This window comes from Bombina bombina, chromosome 2 (genome assembly GCF_027579735.1).
Source record: "Bombina bombina isolate aBomBom1 chromosome 2, aBomBom1.pri, whole genome shotgun sequence".
Classification (NCBI taxonomy): Eukaryota; Metazoa; Chordata; class Amphibia; order Anura; family Bombinatoridae; genus Bombina; species Bombina bombina.
In genome coordinates, this window is record NC_069500.1 from 184,416,995 (window position 1) to 184,436,781 (window position 19,787).

The 19,787-nt window shown below is 40.3% G+C and overlaps 1 protein-coding gene across 1 annotated transcript in view; it reads left to right on the forward strand.

Annotated features, from left to right (window-relative positions):
- The first annotated feature begins 5,359 nt into the window (after positions 1-5,359).
- The window catches only part of WDR41 (WD repeat domain 41), a 411,686-nt gene continuing 397,258 nt past the window's right edge, over positions 5,360-19,787 (forward strand). Inside the window, exons 1-2 of the mRNA XM_053701379.1 lie at positions 5,360-5,576; positions 14,952-15,067. Coding sequence (XP_053557354.1) covers positions 5,529-5,576; positions 14,952-15,067 — 164 coding nt within the window. The 5' untranslated portion in view covers positions 5,360-5,528. The remainder of the gene's footprint in view (positions 5,577-14,951; positions 15,068-19,787) is intronic.

Sequence of the window (19,787 nt, forward strand, 5' to 3'; positions counted from 1 at the left end):
CTGGTCTTAGGTCCAGGGCGCAGAGCAGACGGCGAGATACCAGCCCAGCAGCGGTGGTTCGTAGAGTCTGCATTACTTATGGTGGCTACGCAGTAGTTATGGTGTCTATGGTGCTGATGATCCTTTGGTGAGTGCTAGGAGCATCCTTTTCTACGGGCCAACTTCCAGCCAGCCTGGAGGCAACCGTAACATTTGGCGGCAGCGGTGGGATGGCGTCCTAGCGCAAGGAGCAGCACCCCAACAGCACTGGTATCGTATGAGAGTTATTGAGGGCAACGCTAGCCACTGCGCAGCGTCCCTACCTACAGCAGCATGGAGCTGACAAGACACTGGTCAGAACCCTGTGAAGAGCACCTCAACCTGATCCGTCGCTATGAGGGCGCTGATTTCGTTCCAGAGGTAAAGAGGCGGCTAGTCCGATATGGTCCAGACCCTGCGCAGGAGGTAGTCAGTCGAATCATCCGGGAATTGGATACTGAGAACGAAGCGGCACGAGCCTTTGAGCACCAACTGTGGAGATTGGGGGTATGGACACCTGGTCTCCAGCGAGAAAGTGAGTTACAGGGAGAAGAGAGCAACGACCTCCCTCCCCAGCGGCAGCCCGAGTTACAGGGAGAGGAGAGCAGTGACCTCCCTCCCCAGCGGCAGTATACCGTGCAGAGGGAAGAGACAACTGGTCTCCTTTCCCAACCCCAACCAGAGATACCCGAGGCAGCAGGCCTCATAGACTGGTCCTGGGAGGACCCCCAGCAGGCAGGTGGAGATGGGACCGCAGTCTCTCTACCGGCCCTACAGGGATGCTGGGCAGGCGGCCCAGATCCCCAGCGACAGACCCAGCTACAGGGAGGGGAGAGCATCGACCTCCCTCCCCAGCCGGAGTGTGCCTTCCAGGGAGAGGAGACAACCGGTCTCTCTCCCCAGCCGCAGCATGTTCCACAGGGAGCGGAGAGCATCGACCTCCCTTCCCAACGGCCGCCGGAGTATCAGGAGGAGGAGGTAAGCCAATCTCCCCCTCCCCAGCTAACTCCTAACTTGGGCCCAGGGTTAACAGTGGAGATGTTAACCCCCACGTTCCCTTTGCCACCGGGCAGGACTATGCCCCAATTCCCCCAGCAGAAGAGCTGGCATCAGGACAGAGCGCTGCTGGCCTCTGCCCTACAGACCCCCTTGTTACAGGACTGGCCTGCAAACCCCTCACCCCAGCAGAAGCGCTGGCACCAGGGCAGAGTGCCACTAGCCTCTGCCCCCCAAGTACCACCAGCTATTTGCCCAGCTGCGCCAGGAAGGCTGAGGATGCTACACTTTCATCCTACAACCTGGAACCTACAGGCCAGTACTACTTATTGTGGGGGGGCTACTTTGCTGCTAATGTTTATTTGTGGGTGGGTTGCGAGACTAACTTAGGCACTGACCGACAGAAGGTCAGGTGCCTGGTTAGTCTCCCTCCAAAAGGGGAGATATGTTACAAACTGCTATTTGTAAATGGCCCTTTAAATGGAAAATTGCCCTGCTTCCCTGGATTGTGGAGAAGCCTATTTGCCAGCCTCCTTCCTCATGACTATGGCCCCTGGAAGATTGTGCCCCTGAAAACGTATTAACTTTTATTGGGTGTGTATGGCCCTTTAAGAACCGTCTGGGGACATATTGTGACTTTGGTGAACAATGCCAGAGTGTTCCACAGAAAGGGAGCACTGTTACAAAAGCATTAGTTTTCATTGTGTACCATTAAGTGCTATGTGACAGACTCTTCGGTCAGAACTGAAAGAGTTAACTTTGTTCAGCTTCAAGAAGTTATTTTCTAAATACAAGTTTGCTGGCATCAGCTCTAATTAAGTTTAGTGATAAACATTCCCATTGTCTAATCACCTCCAGAGTCAGACTGCTAGTTGATAAGATGGACTGCATTGTTTTCTTGTGTGTAACTTGTTATCTGCTGAAGTAATGTAATTCTATTGTGGCCTGTTAAAGGGCGTTGTCTCTCTATCTAAATGTACCAAATGTGTGATTGGGGATTTTATGCCTCCCCCTGAGAGTGTCCTTTTTGCATTTAACCTCAATAAAAACCAGGCTGGGTGTTCCAGCACCTCAGACCTCTTCTGACCCTCTAACTTGCAGCCTTGACTCATGTTTGTAGGGGACAGCTATAATCACTACAGGGATTGCTATGCTCTTCATACTCCCTTAGCTACTGAGCTCTTGTTCCTGATCCTGCTTCGCTCTACAGAAGGAAGAGGTTCACCTACTGGAGCCTGGTCGTAGGTCCAGGGCGCAGAGCAGACGGCGAGATACCAGCCCAGCAGCGGTGGTTCGTAGAGTCTGCATTACTTATGGTGGCTACGCAGTAGTTATGGTGTCTACGGTGCTGATGATCCTTTGGTGAGCGCTAGGAGCATCCTTTTCTATGGTCCAACTTCCAGCCAGCCTGGAGGCAACCATAACACCATGCTTTCAGCAGATGATGATTTGACGGAAATATCCAAGCAAGGTTGTAATTTTTCCTACAGGAAAAACAAGTCCATTGGCAACATCGTGGCACCCACTAAATTGAAATCGGATGAGCCTAGTGGGTCATCATGGCTACTGGTAAAGGGCATGCACAGATGTAACTATAGGGAATGTGTAGCATGTGAGAAAGTGGAATGTGGTGAATTTTTTCAGTCCACAGCCACAGGACAACAATTTGAAATAAAAACATGTATAACATGCAGATCCAAATTTGTTATATACCTGATAACGTGCATTTCATGTAAAATTCAGTATGTAGGGTTGACTACTAGGGAGATAAGATCCTGGATAAGGGAGCATCTCTCTACGATCAGAAATGGTAAGTCAAGCACTCCATTGGTGCAACATTTTGCGCTAAGACATGACAAAAGCACAGAAAGCTTTAGATGGAGGGCTATTGAAAGTGTTCCTGTTCCCCCACAAGGTGGAGACAGGGAGAAGGCACTTGGAAGACAGGAGGTGTTCTGGATCTTCAAATTGAGGACCAGAACACCTTCTGGATTAAACTCAGCCTTTGATCTAATCAACTACTGGAATTAAATGGCCAATAATCCTACTAACAATACTATCTAATGTCACAGAAAGGGCGTGGAACCAATCCCTTAGAGAAGGAATTGGCTAGTGCATAATAGTGCAACACGTCAGTTTTCCAATACTAAAAACTATTATAGATTATGCAATTGTCCTCCCATATATGAATTGAGTGTATCCTAGGTTTCTATTCCAATTTCCATACATTGTATTGAACATGCATACCTATTTCATATGGCTAGTATAACGGACAAGATACTCAGTTCACTTACATAAATTCATCTGGTATATAACGTATTGATATACAAACATAATGTTTATCTGGAATTTAAGTAGCGCATACATACGTATAGGACTATAAATGGGCACATAGTGAACATGGGCACACACAACTGGTCCACCTATCAGTATAGTTGAGACAAATAATGGGTGTATATTAGCATTCAGCAACACACCTTAGGCCTTGGGATATCGATCTAAAAGTGTAGAAAAGCTTGAGGCAGCCCATGTATATGGAAAACCCCCCTCCCCCTCTGTGTATATATATATATATATATATATATATATATATATATATATATATATATTGAGAACAACTTTTCTCTCAAATATCTAATGTATACATAATTAGAAACAACAGAATGTTAAAATGTATCAATGTACAAGAAATATATGTACAAGACTGTATGATCATATTGCGCTACGAATGACCAATTAACCTTAGTTAACTTTAGTGTGTTACACATCAGAGTATGGTCATAACACCCCTGTTTGTATCGACTCTGTGCTCAACCTTCAAGTTACTTGTTAATTAATTCTATGAGAGGATTGGTCCTTTTGGTTGACCAATGGGATGAGGAATGGCCCTTGAAAAAGGGCGCTCGTTTTAATCACTTTTATCAGCTAAAACTACAGCTGAAAAGCCGAAACGCGTCAGCTGTCTCTTTCCTCCTGTCATTTGTCACCAACTGCTGCCTATGTCCTTTGCATTTACCTTAGGAGGTTATTCTAACCTACACATGAACTGTGGATTCTTTATCTGTACAGCGTTATTCATGGAATAAACGCTGTACTTTTTCATCAACCGGTGCTCCTGTCTCCTTATTTGCAGTATTGTAATCCGATTCCCTTGCAGTGAGCACGGACACAGCAGGCTTTCCCCTGGTGGATTGCCTCCTCCTCTCCTCAATTTGGATAGGACGCTACACGCACACCTGGTTGTGACGTTTGGGGCAGTGATCAGCAATCAACAAGCCGCACGTAACAGAAGAGGAAGTGACCGATACCCAGCTGATCGAGTTCAGTGAGTTCCCGGGCAACTAGCGACAGAGTATTACAGGGCGAAAAGGAAAGAGTCCTGAATTCCGATGGTGTACAGTGCCCTGGGTTTTGGAGTGTGAACAGATCAGCGCAAGGTCCCCTAAGATTGAATGCAGTAAGTCGGCTGCTTGGATCGCACACTATCGTTTGTTTGCTAAGTGTGGGTTTTTTGTTCTCTGACTCAGAGAAAGTCACATACATAAGGAGACAGACACACAGGGAAAAAGAGAATGATGCCCATTCATACCAGTAACACAGAATACTATAACTATTCCCCATCAGTCATACGCAGAACAGCCATTAACCCCTTCCTTTCCATAATCCCCTTGGTGTCATAGTGTAGTAACACCAGCACATAAAGAAGGTAGTTAAGATATATATTGACAATATAAGCAAATTAACTCCTGTTCTTATAAATTAATGTCCATTTTAAATGCAAGCTTCAAATATACAACTTAACAATTGTAGCTGAATTTCACTAATTATGTAATGACTGATACCCCCACAAACATAAACAAGACAAGTTCAGTTTTACTTATCTTAGTGGTTTCCCATTGCTCATCTGCAGTCCCAGATAACAGCTTCTCTCCTAGAAAATAAAGAATAAAAGAAAATGTTGGGCCCCATGTGTAATATTTTCCCACAACCAGTTCTTCCGGTTTCTAGCACAAATCCTAGGCAGGCACAGATGAGGTTCCCATTATTCAGAGTTGAAAAAAAGACAATCTACAAATCTCTGGCTGGGTGTTTTAAAGCATCTTATAATCAGGATCCCAGTTTCTTGCTTCGTGATCACACATGTTCTTCTCACATTAGTGTTTCTTCCATGTCCAGCATAAACCCAGATAACAACTCCTGACGAAACACACAGACAGCAGCAGAAGGAAAACAAGAAATATCCTAGTATCGATTTGAGTCTCCCGCACTTCTGCTTCCTCACTCAGCTCTCTGTACCATGTGATCACTGCTGTGATGTCAGAGTGTCCTTTAGAGGGATGGAATCTAGCCGCTACCATTTACAAATGGTTGCTAGGTGAATGTGTCTGAGGGTTGGGCCTAGTAGCTTGTTATTGTCAGCCCGGTGTCGGGAAGTGCTGTTTTCTGTTCTGTGTTAGGGTGACGCACTGATTCTTCTAGGCACAACAGGTCCGGTATAACCGGGTCTCGGCGATATGTTGCGATGGTTTATGGGCAGCCGAGAACCTCAGGGCGGTGCGGAGGTAACAATTGTAACTTTAGTGTTATGCATCACCTCGTAATATTGTTTCAATTATAGATAAATATACAAATAATTTATTGTGTGGAACGAAAGGGGAATGCCAAATTTGCATCACAAACTGTTATGATAGTACATTTGTCAAGGCCACTGTCCTTATATTCTGTTAATTGCACATTAGCAATAGCAGACAAATGGAGCTGCTAATCTGATATTTCAGCGGTTTATTTAAGTAACATGTTAAAATTGCCTAAATATTTGACTTCCTGACCTTAAACTATAATCCAGGATGTATAAATAATAACGTCATAAAAAGGCTAATGGGAGAATGAAAAAGGGAAGTTGTAAAATCAAAGTAGATAAGACTTGGATTGTCTCTATTCTGTTATTTTCTGTAGGATATCATCATTAAGAGTTAAAAACAAAAAAACTTGTTTTTTCCATTCACTGATCACATCTTGCTATTCAGAAGTATATGAATGATGGAAAATGATTCTCATATTTATTACTGCCATCAGTGTAAATTCTGAAACCAAATCTGATTTAGTTGCGCTTGCTGATTGGATGGCTAAATGTACCCAACAATCAGCAATCCCTATCCAGGGTACTGAACCAAAAGTAGGCATCAAAGCTTTAATTCTTGCTTTTCACTAAAGATACCAAGAGAACAAAGAAATAAATTGATAATAGGAGTACATTAGAAAGTTACTTAAAATTGCATGCTCTATCTCAGATGTTTTCAAAGTCTTGCACATTGGGCCCCCCTTGGCAAAAACTTTCAAGCTGAACACACACACAACACACAACACACAAGCATATACACACACACACATACACAAGCATACACTCACAGGCACAGCCACACTGGATCAGTGCAAGACTGATAACTATGTACACTTGGATAGCACTCACATTCCTTAACGGATAAAAAAAAGTATAGAGCAACGTGATTGTGGCAGAAATAAGCTGTTTTAAAATTAACCTATTATTATTATTATTATTATTATTATTATTATTATTATTATTATTATATTAGTATAATTTAAAAGAATGAAAAACACACACACACACACACCCACCTTAAAAACACAAGTTCGTTTTTGCTGGTAAAAAATAATGGTAGATGAACCCACATATATGGCAGGGATGGTACTTTAATACGTATAAGATACAGACCTAGGATGTAGGTATTAATCCATAGCCTGTACATACATATTATTAAATGCAGGTCATGCAGAGTATACTTACAAAAAAGATGTGATAATAGCACTGTTTATACCAGCAGAAAAACCTATACTCACTAAGCGGTTTGCGGCTCTAGCGTTTGGATATACTGTGGTCCCCTTAATTAGAGCTGTCAAAGTAACTGCATATGAAAATATTCCGTGTACATTTTACAGTTCAGGTACTGTTATTTAGATAATCTATTATAACAGGTGTTATCTCCTTGATAATTATGAATAAAGTGCTACTGTAAGTTCCCACGGGAATAGGGCCCTCAATTCCCCCTTTATTTGTCTGTAAAATTTTGTCTTTTATCGTATTGTTTCTCCATTGTACTGTTATCCTTGTACCCATGGGCATCGCTGCGGAATCTGTTGGCACTTTATAAATAAATAATAATAATAATACACCAAATTTTTCTACTCAGACGGCCTATATGAACCTCCCTGGCTATATGATAATGCCCACGATAAATGTGTACAAGCTGGAAAAATAATAATAGTTATAGGTCAATGGACATTTGCAGCATGTTGTTAGTAATATATCTTTTTTTCCCGCTGGTATCAGCTAAATTACCAGCTTCTCCTTGCTAATTAAAAGCTACTAAACTCCCCCCTGTCCCCTAACATGTTTTGCCACTTTCTGGCTTCCCCAAATATGTGACTTCATCTACCATTATTTCTTACCAGCAAAAACTCCCTTGTGTTTTTAAGGTGTGTGTGAGTATGTTTTTTCATTCTTTTAAATTATCTTAATAAAGGTTAAATTTTAAAACGGCTTATTTCTGCCACAATCACGTTGCTCTATACTTCTTTATCCATTAAGGAATGTGAGTGCTATCCAAGTGTACATAGTTATCAGTCTTGCACTGATCCAGTGTGGTTTTTCAATAGTACACAGCACCATGACCATAATATTACTAGATCTGCAGTATAATTTAACCCCCCCTTAGTGACCAGACCATTTTTCAATTTTCTTACCCTTAAGCACCAAGGCTATTTTTACATTTTGTGTGTTTAAGTGGGGGTAGACCTAGTGCTAATGGGTGCACCTACTGCTCTCTTCAATGGGTCTCCTAGTAGACCTAGTTAAATGCAATGCTGTGTATAAAATGAAGTTAGTGCCTAAGGCTGAGGTGAATAAGTGTAAATGGTTTAATACAGACAATAATATGGCTTTAATCACTGAAGGTTACAAAATCATGGATTTATGAGTAACATACACATAAAAAATTGGGTAAAAATTAACATATCATAAAACAACATGAAAAGTATAATAAAGTTAAAGCAAACGATATGGTACAAACATGGTGAAGTCTCGTTGAATAATAGAAAAGGTCTCAGTGGAGGACAATACACATAGAGTCACAAATGAAGTATCCAATGGGAGAAAAATCTGTGCAAATAGTTGTGAAAATCCTGTGCACAAGTGATACATGTGTCCAAAATTTAAAATGAAGTAGTTAATTCCAAATGGTAAAAAATGATTAAAAACTATAAAAATGTAAATCACAAAATGTAATAAACAAAAAATCTAAACCCCCCCCCAATATATATATATATATATATATATATATATATATATATATATATATATATATATATATATATATATATATATATATATATATATATAGTGCTGGGTGACACAAAAATAAAAATAAACAAATGGAAATAGGTGTAATCTTAATAGTGGAGTCCCATCTTGTTGGTGATAAACACTGAGTAATCATGTGGAAAAAACAAAAAGTACAATAGTGCAGAGCTGATTGAACACCTTATTAGGGTATTGAAAATATGCTTACCAGTAGTATGTCGAGTTGTCGACGCGTTTCGGCCTGTTAACAGACCTTTCTCAAGACTATTTTTACATTTCTGCGGTGTTTGTGTTTAGCTGTAATTTTCTTCTTACTCATTTACTGTACCCACACATATTATATACAGTTTTTCTCGCCATTAAATGGACTTTCTAAAGATACCATTATTTCTATCATATCATATAATTTATTATACTTTTTTTTTTTATAAAATCTGATGAAAAAATTGAAAAAAACCACACTTTTTCTAACTTTGACCCCCAAAATCTGTTAAACATCTACAATCACCAAAAAACACCTATGCTACATAGTTTCAAAATTTTATCCTGAGTTTAGAAATACCCAATGTTTACATGTTCTTTGCTTTTTTGCAAGTTATAGGACAATAAGTACAAGTAGCACTTTGCTATTTCCAAACCATTTTCCTCCCCTCAGAATTAGCGATAGTTACATTGTAACACTGATATCTGTCAGGAATCCCTGAATAACCCTTCACGTGTGTGTGTGTGTGTGTATGTATATATATATATATATATATATATATATATATATATATATATATATATATATATATATATATATATGTGTGTGTTAATAAGTAGTAAAGACAAGCACTCCAGATAACAGGTCACCAATGCCTGGGGTGCAGCAGACAGAATATGTAGAAGAAAAAGAAGAGTGCACTCACCAGGTCTTTTCAATCGTTTATTTCCTAGATAGTGAACGTTTTCGGGGGTTTAGCCCCTTCCTCAGACATACAAAAAAGCAAGTGTGCAATTTCCAACATCAGACATCCTTATAACCGAGAGACCATCCAATCACACGCTCTCCAGGGTAGGGTGCCACCCACTTGATGACATCACTATTCCCAGCAACGAGTGTGAATGGTCAGAAACATAACATGACAAAAGTATAACAATACATATATGCAAAACATAGTACAGCAGGAGTAGTCAGCCAGAATATATTTTACAAGTTAAATATATAAATATATATATATATATATATATATATATATATATATATATATATATATATATATATATATATATATATATAATATATATATATAAAAATGACATCAGAGTAATTTGGCGTGCCCTGTAGGCAACAGGATCCTAATAAACCCCAGAAAAGTAGAGTACATATACATTCTAGCAAGTTACAATAAGGATTAAATACATATGCAAAGCGGCAGACCTAGTGTAGATCAGGCACATTCAGTTCAAATGGTCATACATCAAGTATGAAACATATAGTCTAATACACAACGATAAACTAGACAATAGCGTTGTGGGACCCAAGCTATTGGGCATGTTTAGTGCGGTCAACCAATTATATCTAAATTAAGCAAACTGTACAAAATGATGCTAGCCGTTGGTTATGTATAAATAAATAAACCATTGAAAAGACCTGGTGAGTGCACTCTTCTTTTTGCATATATATATATATATATATATATAATTTTTTTGTAGACAACCCAAAGTGTTGATCTAGGCCCATTTTGGTATATTTCATGCCACCATCTCACCGCCAAATGCGATCAAATAAAAAAAAAAATTGTTAATTTTTTCACAAACCTTTTCATAAACTTTAGGTTTCTCGCTAAAATTATTTACAAACAGCTTGTGCAATTATGGCACAAATGGTTGTAAATGCTCCTCTGGCATCCCCTTTGTTCAGAAATAGCAGATATTTATGGCTTTGGCATTACTTTTTGGTAATTAGGCCGCTAAATGCTGCTGGACACCACACTTGTATTATGCCCAGCAGTGAAGGGGTTAATTTGGTAGCTTGTAGGGTTAATTTTAACTTTAGTGTAGAGATCAGTCTCCCACCTAACATATCCCACCCCTGATCCCTCCCCAACCTCTCTCAAACATCTCTCTTCCCCTCCCCACCCCACAATTGTTACCACTATCTTAAGTACTGGCAGTACTAAAATAGGTTTTTTTGTTTGTTTTTTTTTAATATATATTCTGCAGTGTAGGATCCCTCCCTCTACCTATTTGCCGCCATCATCCAACATTTATCCCCCCCTCCTTCCCTTTCACTTTACAGTTCCATAGTGTAGCATATCCTCCAGCGATTTTCCGCACACCCGCCTCCCTGCTATGGCTCCCACCCACCAACGTTTGGCACCATCGCTTGCAGATGCAGAGAGGGCCACAGGGTGTCTCTCTCTGCATCGGTTGTTAAAAAAAAGGGTATTGCACGATGGCTCAATATCGAGACATCGCTGCAATACCCTGAAAGTGGCTGAAAGGGATCACGATCGCTTCCACCACTTGAAACAGGGTACGTCCTTGGTCATTAAGTGACAGTTTCCTTGGTCGTTAAGGCGTTAATTTAATTGACTGATCAGCTGACAAGAGGCTATAATTAAAGGTACTTCCTGAATTTACACCTAAGTAGTGCCATTAGGATCCCTGTTTATCTTAAAGGGACATAACACCCACAGTTTTTCTTTCATGATTTAGAAAGAGAATGCAATTTTAAACATCTTTCTAATTTTACTTATATTATCTAATTTGTTTTATTCTCTTCATATTCTTTGCTGAAAAGCATATCTAGATATGCTCAGCAGCTGCTGATTGGTTGCTGCACATAGAAGCCTCGTGTGATTGGCTCACCATGTGCATTGCTTTTTCTTCAACTAAGGATATCTAAAAAATTAAGCAAAATAAATAATAGAAGCAAATTGTAATGTTGTTTAAATTTCTATTCTCTATCTGAATAATGAAAGAAAGATTTTGGGTTTAGAAGCCCTTTAACACACAAGCATACACATAGTTACAAGCATACACACCCACACGCAAAAGCATTCACACGCAAACACAATTATACACACACATGCACAATCATACACACACATGCACAAGCATCTGCATAATCAAACACACATGCACAAGAATACACACACAGGATCTTGTCTAAACATATGAATATTAATTATTTATAACTGCCTATGAGTCAGTGTTCAGTACTGTGCTTACTGTAGCTAGGATGCCCCTCAACTGGTACATGGATGCATGTGCTGGTTGTTCCCACTGTAGAATATAGATATAATATTTGTATAATGAATATATCTATTATATCTATATAGTTGTGAGGCAAAATCTTATTCTACAGTGGGAACAGCCAGCACATGCTTTCGTGCACCAGCTGAGGGCCATCCTAGTTACAGCAAGTACAGTGCTCACAATAAGGGCTGCGGTTATAGAGACAAGGAAACTATCATTAGAGCCCGCTTCTTGGCCATCTGTACTTACACCAATGATGCTCAGTCTCCCTGTCACGTTGCTGTTCGCTGGGGAGTTTGGCAATGCACATGAATAAAAATAAAAATATAACACTTTCGTTCCTGTTCCCGCGCCTCCCCTTAAAGGGCCATGATACCCAAATGTTGAAACACTTAAAAGTGATGCAGCATAGCTGTAAAAAGCTGACTAGAAAATATCACCTGAACTTCTCTATGTAAAAAAGAAAGATATTTTACCTCAAAATGTCCTAAGTATTCAAACCCCATTGCAAAGGAGATTAAGCAGCAAATCAGTATGTCTGTCCCTGGACAGCTAAGGGAGTGAGCTTTCATGCACACTCCTCTTATTTCCCTATTCAGTTTAAGGAAGTTTACTATGAAATCTCATGAGAGTTAAGTGAAATCTCATTAGATCACAGTAAAAGAGTTCATGACCTCAGCACTGCTGATGCTGATTGGCTGCTGTTCATTTCTTCACTTATTTAATTTTTTACCTGCAGCTGGGCAGCAGCTGAAGTATATTTTTTTTGCACAGAACTTACTCTGCTGAGCTGAGGAAATTGTGAGGTAAAATATCTTCCTTTTTTACATAGAGATGCTCAGGTGATATTTTCCTGTCAGCTTTTTATAGTTATACTGCATCAGTTTCAAGTGATTTAGCATATGAGTATTATGTCCCTTTAAGAGCTCTGGCACCCCTCTGGGGAGGCACACCCACAGTTTGGGAACCGATGCTCTATCTGAATCACAAAATAAAATATTTGGGTTTACTATCCCTCCTCTTTCCTCTGACTAAATTGCATTAGAATTTGCCACAATAAGCAAGCGCTATCCAGGGTGCTGAACCTAAAATGGGCTGACTCCAGAGCTTTACATTCCTGCTATTTAAATAAAGATAGCAAAAGAACAAAGAAAAATGAATAATAAGTGTAAATTAGAAAGTTGATTAAAATTGCATGCTCTATCTAAATCATGAAAGAAAAAAAAAATGGGTTTAGTATCCCTTTAATCTTCTTCATAGTTAAAGGGACATTAAACTACCAGGCACAACCACCCTATAATGGTTACTACTCATTATGTTATTGCATTTCATCCTGTTCCTTCAGCTCTTTTCAAATAATTTCTCCTGTTTAAATAGTTTAAAGGTTCCAGATGCTGAAGCTCTGCCTCTTTGTACTGGTGGCTGCCATCTTGGAGCTCAGGTATTCTCACAGATTGTGACAGAAGCTGTGCACACTCATAGATCAGTAATATTGTCCACTTGTTTCACAGCTGTATAATGTGCTTCAGGTTAGGGTGCATGATACACAGCAGGAGCTTTCAAATAATTTTAATTTTTTTTATACAGTTTTACAGTTACACAAAATATATTAAAACAAAAAAAGCACTCTGCATTATTATAGAACAATGCAGCCACTGCAAAATGTAAAGCTCCTGCTTTGTATAATACACCCTAACCTGAAGCACATTATATGACCTCCAAAAAATAGGCAGTGTTACTGATCTGTGAGTGTGCACAGCTTCTGTCTCCGGTTGTGAGAATACCTTAGCTCCAAGATGGCAGCCCCCAATACAAGGAGGCGGAGCTTCAGTATCTGGCACCTTTAAGCCTTTGAAACATGAGTACTGATTTGAAAAGAACTGCAGGAACAGGAAGAAATGCAATAACATTGTGAGTAGTTACTATTATTTTGTAGTTGTGCACAGTAGTTGCTATGGTAAGTTTAAAAGTCCAGTTGTGATGTGTAATCCAAAGCAGCTCCAACCTAGAGTGGTTCTACAATCCCTATGCATGCAGAGTGCATCACAAACATCATCCTCATAGCATGTGGACCAAACAATAATGCTGTCACATATATACAAGTACTGGCTACAGATAACGGGCCAAATTAAAGCTTCGGGTTATGGGGTACCAACAAGGAGCAGTGGAACAGACCACCAATGACATAGCACAAAAAGAACTATAGCTGCACTCATGAAAGCTCAAATCTTCTAATTTATTCAACGGAATAAAACAAACACAGGAGGCACCTGGCGTCTATCTAATAATGCTGTCACAGCATGCTACTATTCAGAGCAACTAATGCAACCAGCATGCTATAACCCAACACTGTCAGAATGGGTAAATATACACTGCATTACCAGTGACTCTCATGGAGTAGAGTCACGAGCCAGTGAGCACCACCTGCGCAGTAACATTTTTATAGTTTGCATTGCCCAGTCATTGCCCCTATGCTGTGCACACTTGGATGGTAGCAGTTTTTTTCTTGTAAAACACCAGTACTGGGAATGGTAAAAATAAAATTTATATTGAGAAGGTGCGACACCCTTAAATATGTTCCCAATGGTCAATTTTACCTGCTGTAGTGTATTTTTAATTGCTTGCAAACAACACTTTTTTGCATTTATTGTGTTATTTGAAGTAGCTGCTTTTGTCAGTAGAAATCGCCACCCATACTGAAAATATGAATAACCAACATTTTCTGTAGAAAAGCTATGCAAACATCACATAATAGCGCTAATTAGTCTCCCAGTTAGGTGAGAAGTATATTTTTGTATCTGAAATAACTGGTATGTTTAGGATGCAAGGTCAATAGTACCTTGAAGAAAATTGTCAGCTTTAGTGTACTTTTAATGATGCTGTTCAAGACAGGTACTGCCAGTCTAAATAACTACATTTATAGTTAGTTAAGGCAAAATGTGAGAAATCTGAAGTGAATTGATATAGAGCGATAATTGATTTTGCCTCAAAACAAATAAATTCTTATTGAGAACATAAATCTGTGAAATAGTATGGCAGACAAAGGAAAGTATTGCAGATTGCCGAGTTGTGATTTCTTGTTTCATTGAAGCCCTATGTGACAATCCACATTCTCATCATATCACTTAATGTAAGCAATAAACTGACATTTAGATTTTAAGTAGTTTGTAGCAATGGCACCCATTTGTGCATTTGCAAATGTAGCTACATAGATCTGTAGACTTTGTTACTTTTGATCAGGGCAAGGCAGTAGAAATAAGTTATAGCAATGTTTTTATTTATAGGATTTAAATAATGTATTTTTTTCTGTTTTTAGAAATCCTTAGTACTAAATATTGGGGAGGAGCAGACGCAGAACCATTATACAGAACTCACAGCATTAAAAGTCCATTCTGATATTGTTCGATTCCTTGTACAGATTGATGATTGCAGGTAACGTGTAATGTATCTTAACTAATAGTTAAATAGTTTTTTTTTTTTTATTTTCAAAATAAGCTTTATTGGCGAAATGGTATAACAAAGAAGGCAAACATATAAGCATGTTCAATACAAAACAGTATTCAGTCGTTATGCAATATTTGCTGTAATATAGTTGTTCAGAAATATTTCGCGATATGCTAGATATTCAAGTATTCTCTAACAGTCTAGATAATGACATCAGGTATATAAGGTACAAAACCATCTCATATCGACTGTACTTAATAAAACTCTTCACATAGACTGTTTACAAGCTAAGAACCATCACTACAGATGATTCTCTGTTTAAACAATAAAAAATGCATAATGAAAAATATAGATTCTCGAGAACAAAGCAGTAGTAATAATCTCATTTCCACAACTTTTTTACACAGCGCTGTGGGATAGGTTGTTCTCGGTGTTTTTAATCTCTAACAGATAGGAAAAATAGTTTAGAATCGGTTAGATTAACCAGCTTTCCGAAGAAGGGGGAGAAGAAGAGTAGGGGAGAGAAGGGGAAGTAAGGGGATGAAGAGCGGAGGAGAAGAAAGATGGAGAGAGAGAGAAAAGAAAAAGAAGGAAAAAAAAAAAAGGGGGGGGGAGGATGGAGAAGGAGGGAGTGGGTGAGGGGGGTTAATGTATGGGTTGGGTAATATTTCGGTTACAGTGACTCTCTTCTGAAAAGGTTATACTCCTCGTCCTTCCCAGGTTAGTAACATCATTTCATGTGTACCCAATTTCCCTATCTTAAGGTAATGGTATCTCTCTAGTCTCAGCAGGTCAGTTACCTTATTCTTCCATTCTTGTATATTGGGGGTGTTCTGCTTTTTCCAATATAAGGGGATTAGGCCTTTTGCGCCGTTTAGCATCAGTAGGAGGAGTAGATATTTATCCTCTCCAACTATTTTGGGCAACTGGTGATATAATAAATAGCATGGGTTAGGAGGTATTATAATATTGAGAACCCTACTCATTTCTGCCAGTATATAATTCCAGTAAGGTCGTATCAGTGGGCAGGTCCACCAGATATGTAAAAGGGTTCCCTCTTCCCCACACCCTCTCCAACAGTTCCCACTAGAGTGTGGGTATATATGCTTCAGCCTGTGGGGGTCAAGTACCACCTACTTAGCAATTTGTATTGTGTTTCTTGCACTTTGGCTGAAACCGAGGTCCGTCTCGTTCGGTCAAAATTTTTTCCCCAGTCTTTACGGTCTATCTCTAGATCTAGTTCGTCTTGCCAGGACTGTGTAAAGGACGGAAGGAAGTGGCCGTCTCCCTGTAATAATAGTTTGTAAAGTTGAGAGATCAGATGGGTCGGGTGTTGGGTCATCGTACATAGTGTTTCAAAGTGGGTCCTATGTCTTGTCAGGTTATGTTTGTCTTTGTGTGTATCAAAGTAGTGTCTGATCTGAGCTAATCTGAACCATGAAGCGAACACACCATTATTCCATGTCTTTAAGTCTTTCTGGGATTTCAACCTGTCCTGTTGGAATATATTATATACGTCCGAGTCAGCAAGATCATAGGTCTCCTTCGAGGAGGAGAGATCTGGTAAGAAAATCAAGTCAGGATTCTCTCTGATCGGGGTGACAGGTGATATAAAAGTAGATATATGAGAGGTTTTCTTAAGCAACTTATCCCAGTTTATTAGTACACTGTCCATAAGTGGATAGAGCTTAATCTCAGAGGGTCTATGAGCGGGAGAAATCCACGCCAGAGCGCCCGAGTTTCCTCTTTGTAAAATAGCATTGTCCACATGTACCCAAGCCTTTTGGCTTGAGTTTTGGCACCATTCCACCAATCTCTGGAGAGAAATTGCTCTTTGGTATGTCAACAAATCAGGCACTCCTAATCCGCCTCCACTCCGAGGCGAGAATATCGTTCTCCTACTGATTCTAGGTTTTAGATCTCTCCAGATATATGACTCCATAGCCGATTGAATTTGATGTAGGATGTGGGAGGCTGCGGACGATGGTATGGTCTGCATGATGTAGAGCACTCTTGGCATCACATTCATTTTTACCACTCCTATGCGGCCGAGCCAGGAGATGGTTTTATTTCTCCAATTGGACAGGTCCCTACAGATCTCATTTTTGATATTCTTATAGTTCAGAGACACCAGCTCTTTAATACTGGGTGTTAAGAGTACACCCAAATATTTCAGTTTATCTTTAGCGATTTTCAGTGGACAGCCTCTTTTCAGTCTATCAAACTCGGCCTCTGGGATGGAAACATTCATGATCTCGGATTTTGAGGGATTTAGGAGAAAGTTTGACACACCACCAAAGAGTGTGAATTCTTCAATAGCCATTGTGAGGGATTGTCCTACATCTGATATCAGCATGAGGACATCGTCAGCGTACATGGCAAGCTTATGTACAATGCCCCCTATATTGATTCCTTTAATCTCAGGGTTCGCTCTAATTCTGATAGCTAGTATTTCGATAGTCAGGGCGAACAGAAGGGGAGACAGGGGACAACCCTGTCTAGTTCCGTTGTGAATATCGAAGGGATTTGAGAGAGTTCCATTCACCCTTACTCTAGCGTTTGGTGTTGAGTATAGTGACATTATCCAATTTGTGAGTTTAGGCCCAAAACCAAATTTGCCCAGTGTGAGTTGCATAAATGTCCAGCTGACCCGATCGAACGCTTTTTCAGCATTGGTCGAGATCAGGGCCAGTGGGACTGAATTATTATGCGCGAATGTCATCATCTGAAGGACTTTCAAAGTATTATCCCTCGCCTCACGTCCTGGTATAAATCCCACCTGATCGGTGGAGATGAGGTGTGGGAGATGTCTATTGAGGCGGTTGGCAAGTACCTTCGCGAATATCTTGACGTCTGCGTTAAGCAGCGAGATAGGGCGGTAATTCTCTGGGCTAGTTTCTGGTTTGCCTGGCTTAGGGATCACGGCAATGTGGGCCTCAAGCATTGTGTTAGGTAAGAATGGATCTTCTGATAGTTGATTAAAGAGATGTATAATATTCGGCGCCAGTATGTCGCCAAACATTTTGTAGTACTTAGCTCCGAAACCATCCGGGCCTGGGCTCTTGCCCGATGTTATGTCCCTGAGGGCTTGCTTAAGCTCCATAGGAGTGATTGGAGAATCTAGGGCCTCAGAGTCCTGATTAGAAAGCTTAGGGGTATCTACACTAGCAAGATATTCTAATATCTTGTGTGTCTCTTGCTCCTGATTAGGAGGGTGAACCTCCACTCTATTCGCATTCTGAATATTGTATAGGGTTTCATAATAGGATCGGAAGATCTCAGCGATGGATCTCCCGTCTTCCCTAATCTTCCCATCTGGATGTATCATACTATATACATATTGTTTCTTTTTTTTCCGGGCAACCGCCCTGGCCAGCAGTCTGCCTGCTTTATTCCCCTGTTCGAAGAATTGTTGCCTAAGAACAAGGGCTGCTTTCTGATAATCTTCTTGTAGGAACAGCAAGAGATTTGTTCTCGCTTGTTTCAGACTCTTATCCAATGTAGCATCAGTTGGCGCAGCCTTGTGAGAACATTCTGCGGTTTCAACTTCCGAAAGAAGCTTCTGATATTGCAATCGCCTGCTCTTAACTATCCTGGCTTTCTGTTTCAGAAAGAGACCTCGGATAGTGCACTTATGGGCTTCCCATACCGTGGTTAATGGTGTTTCTGCTCTTTCATGTATCTGAAAGTATTCCGTCAGGGCTCTCTCTATTTCTAGTTTAAAGACTGGATCATCCAACAAGGTGTCATCCATTCTCCAAATATAAGGCGTGACAGGCTTGTCTGACCATAGGATGGAACATGTGACTGGGGCATGATCCGACCATGTGATAGGTAGTATATTGCTTGACGTGGTTACTGTGAGGCCAGTAGCGTCTGTAAACCAATAATCTATTCTCGAGTATTTTTTATGGGGGTGGGAGAAGAATGTAAAGTTCTTAGATGTGGGGTGGTGTGAACGCCAGATGTCGTGTAATGCTGCTTCTTTGAGTGAGGATGTTATACGTTTGAGGGTCTTGTGAGGAATACTGGAGATACCGTCTGATGTGTCTAGGTTAGGGTTCAGTGTTGCATTCAAATCTCCCCAAAGGAATACTATACCAGTCCGTAGTTCGAGTACTTTATGGATAACCTTTTGAATAAAGGTGTGTTGGGATTGATTAGGACAGTAGACGTTAATTAAAGTAATGGGTCTAGCATATAACAGTCCTGTTAGGAGTAGATATCTACCTTCTGGGTCTCTATGTGCTTGTGTAAGTTGGAATGGTATGTCTTTGCTAAAAAGTATGCCCACTCCATTTCTTTTATGTGGACCAGAGGCAAAGAAAGCGGTGGGATATTGTGGACTATGCCAGCGGGGCTCATGGCCGAAAGCGAAATGTGTCTCTTGTAGGTAGACAACCTGTCCACCCTGTCTGTGTATGTCTCGTAAGACCATAGAGCGCTTGGTTGGGCTGTTGAAGCCCTTTACATTTGCTGAAAGTAGTTCTATCTTTCGGGGACAGGCTTCTTTGTGTGAGGACGTCATGTTAGTGGCAATGGGAATGAAGGAAATGATGTCTCTAGGAGGGGCTCTTCCTGGGGGTTTAGGGCGTAGCGCCCTGTGTGCTCTTTCAATTTGAATGTCTGGGGAGAAATCCTCGTTTCTGAGGTATTTTACAAAATCCTGGATGTATGCCTGTATAGCAGCAGGTTCAATCGATTCAGG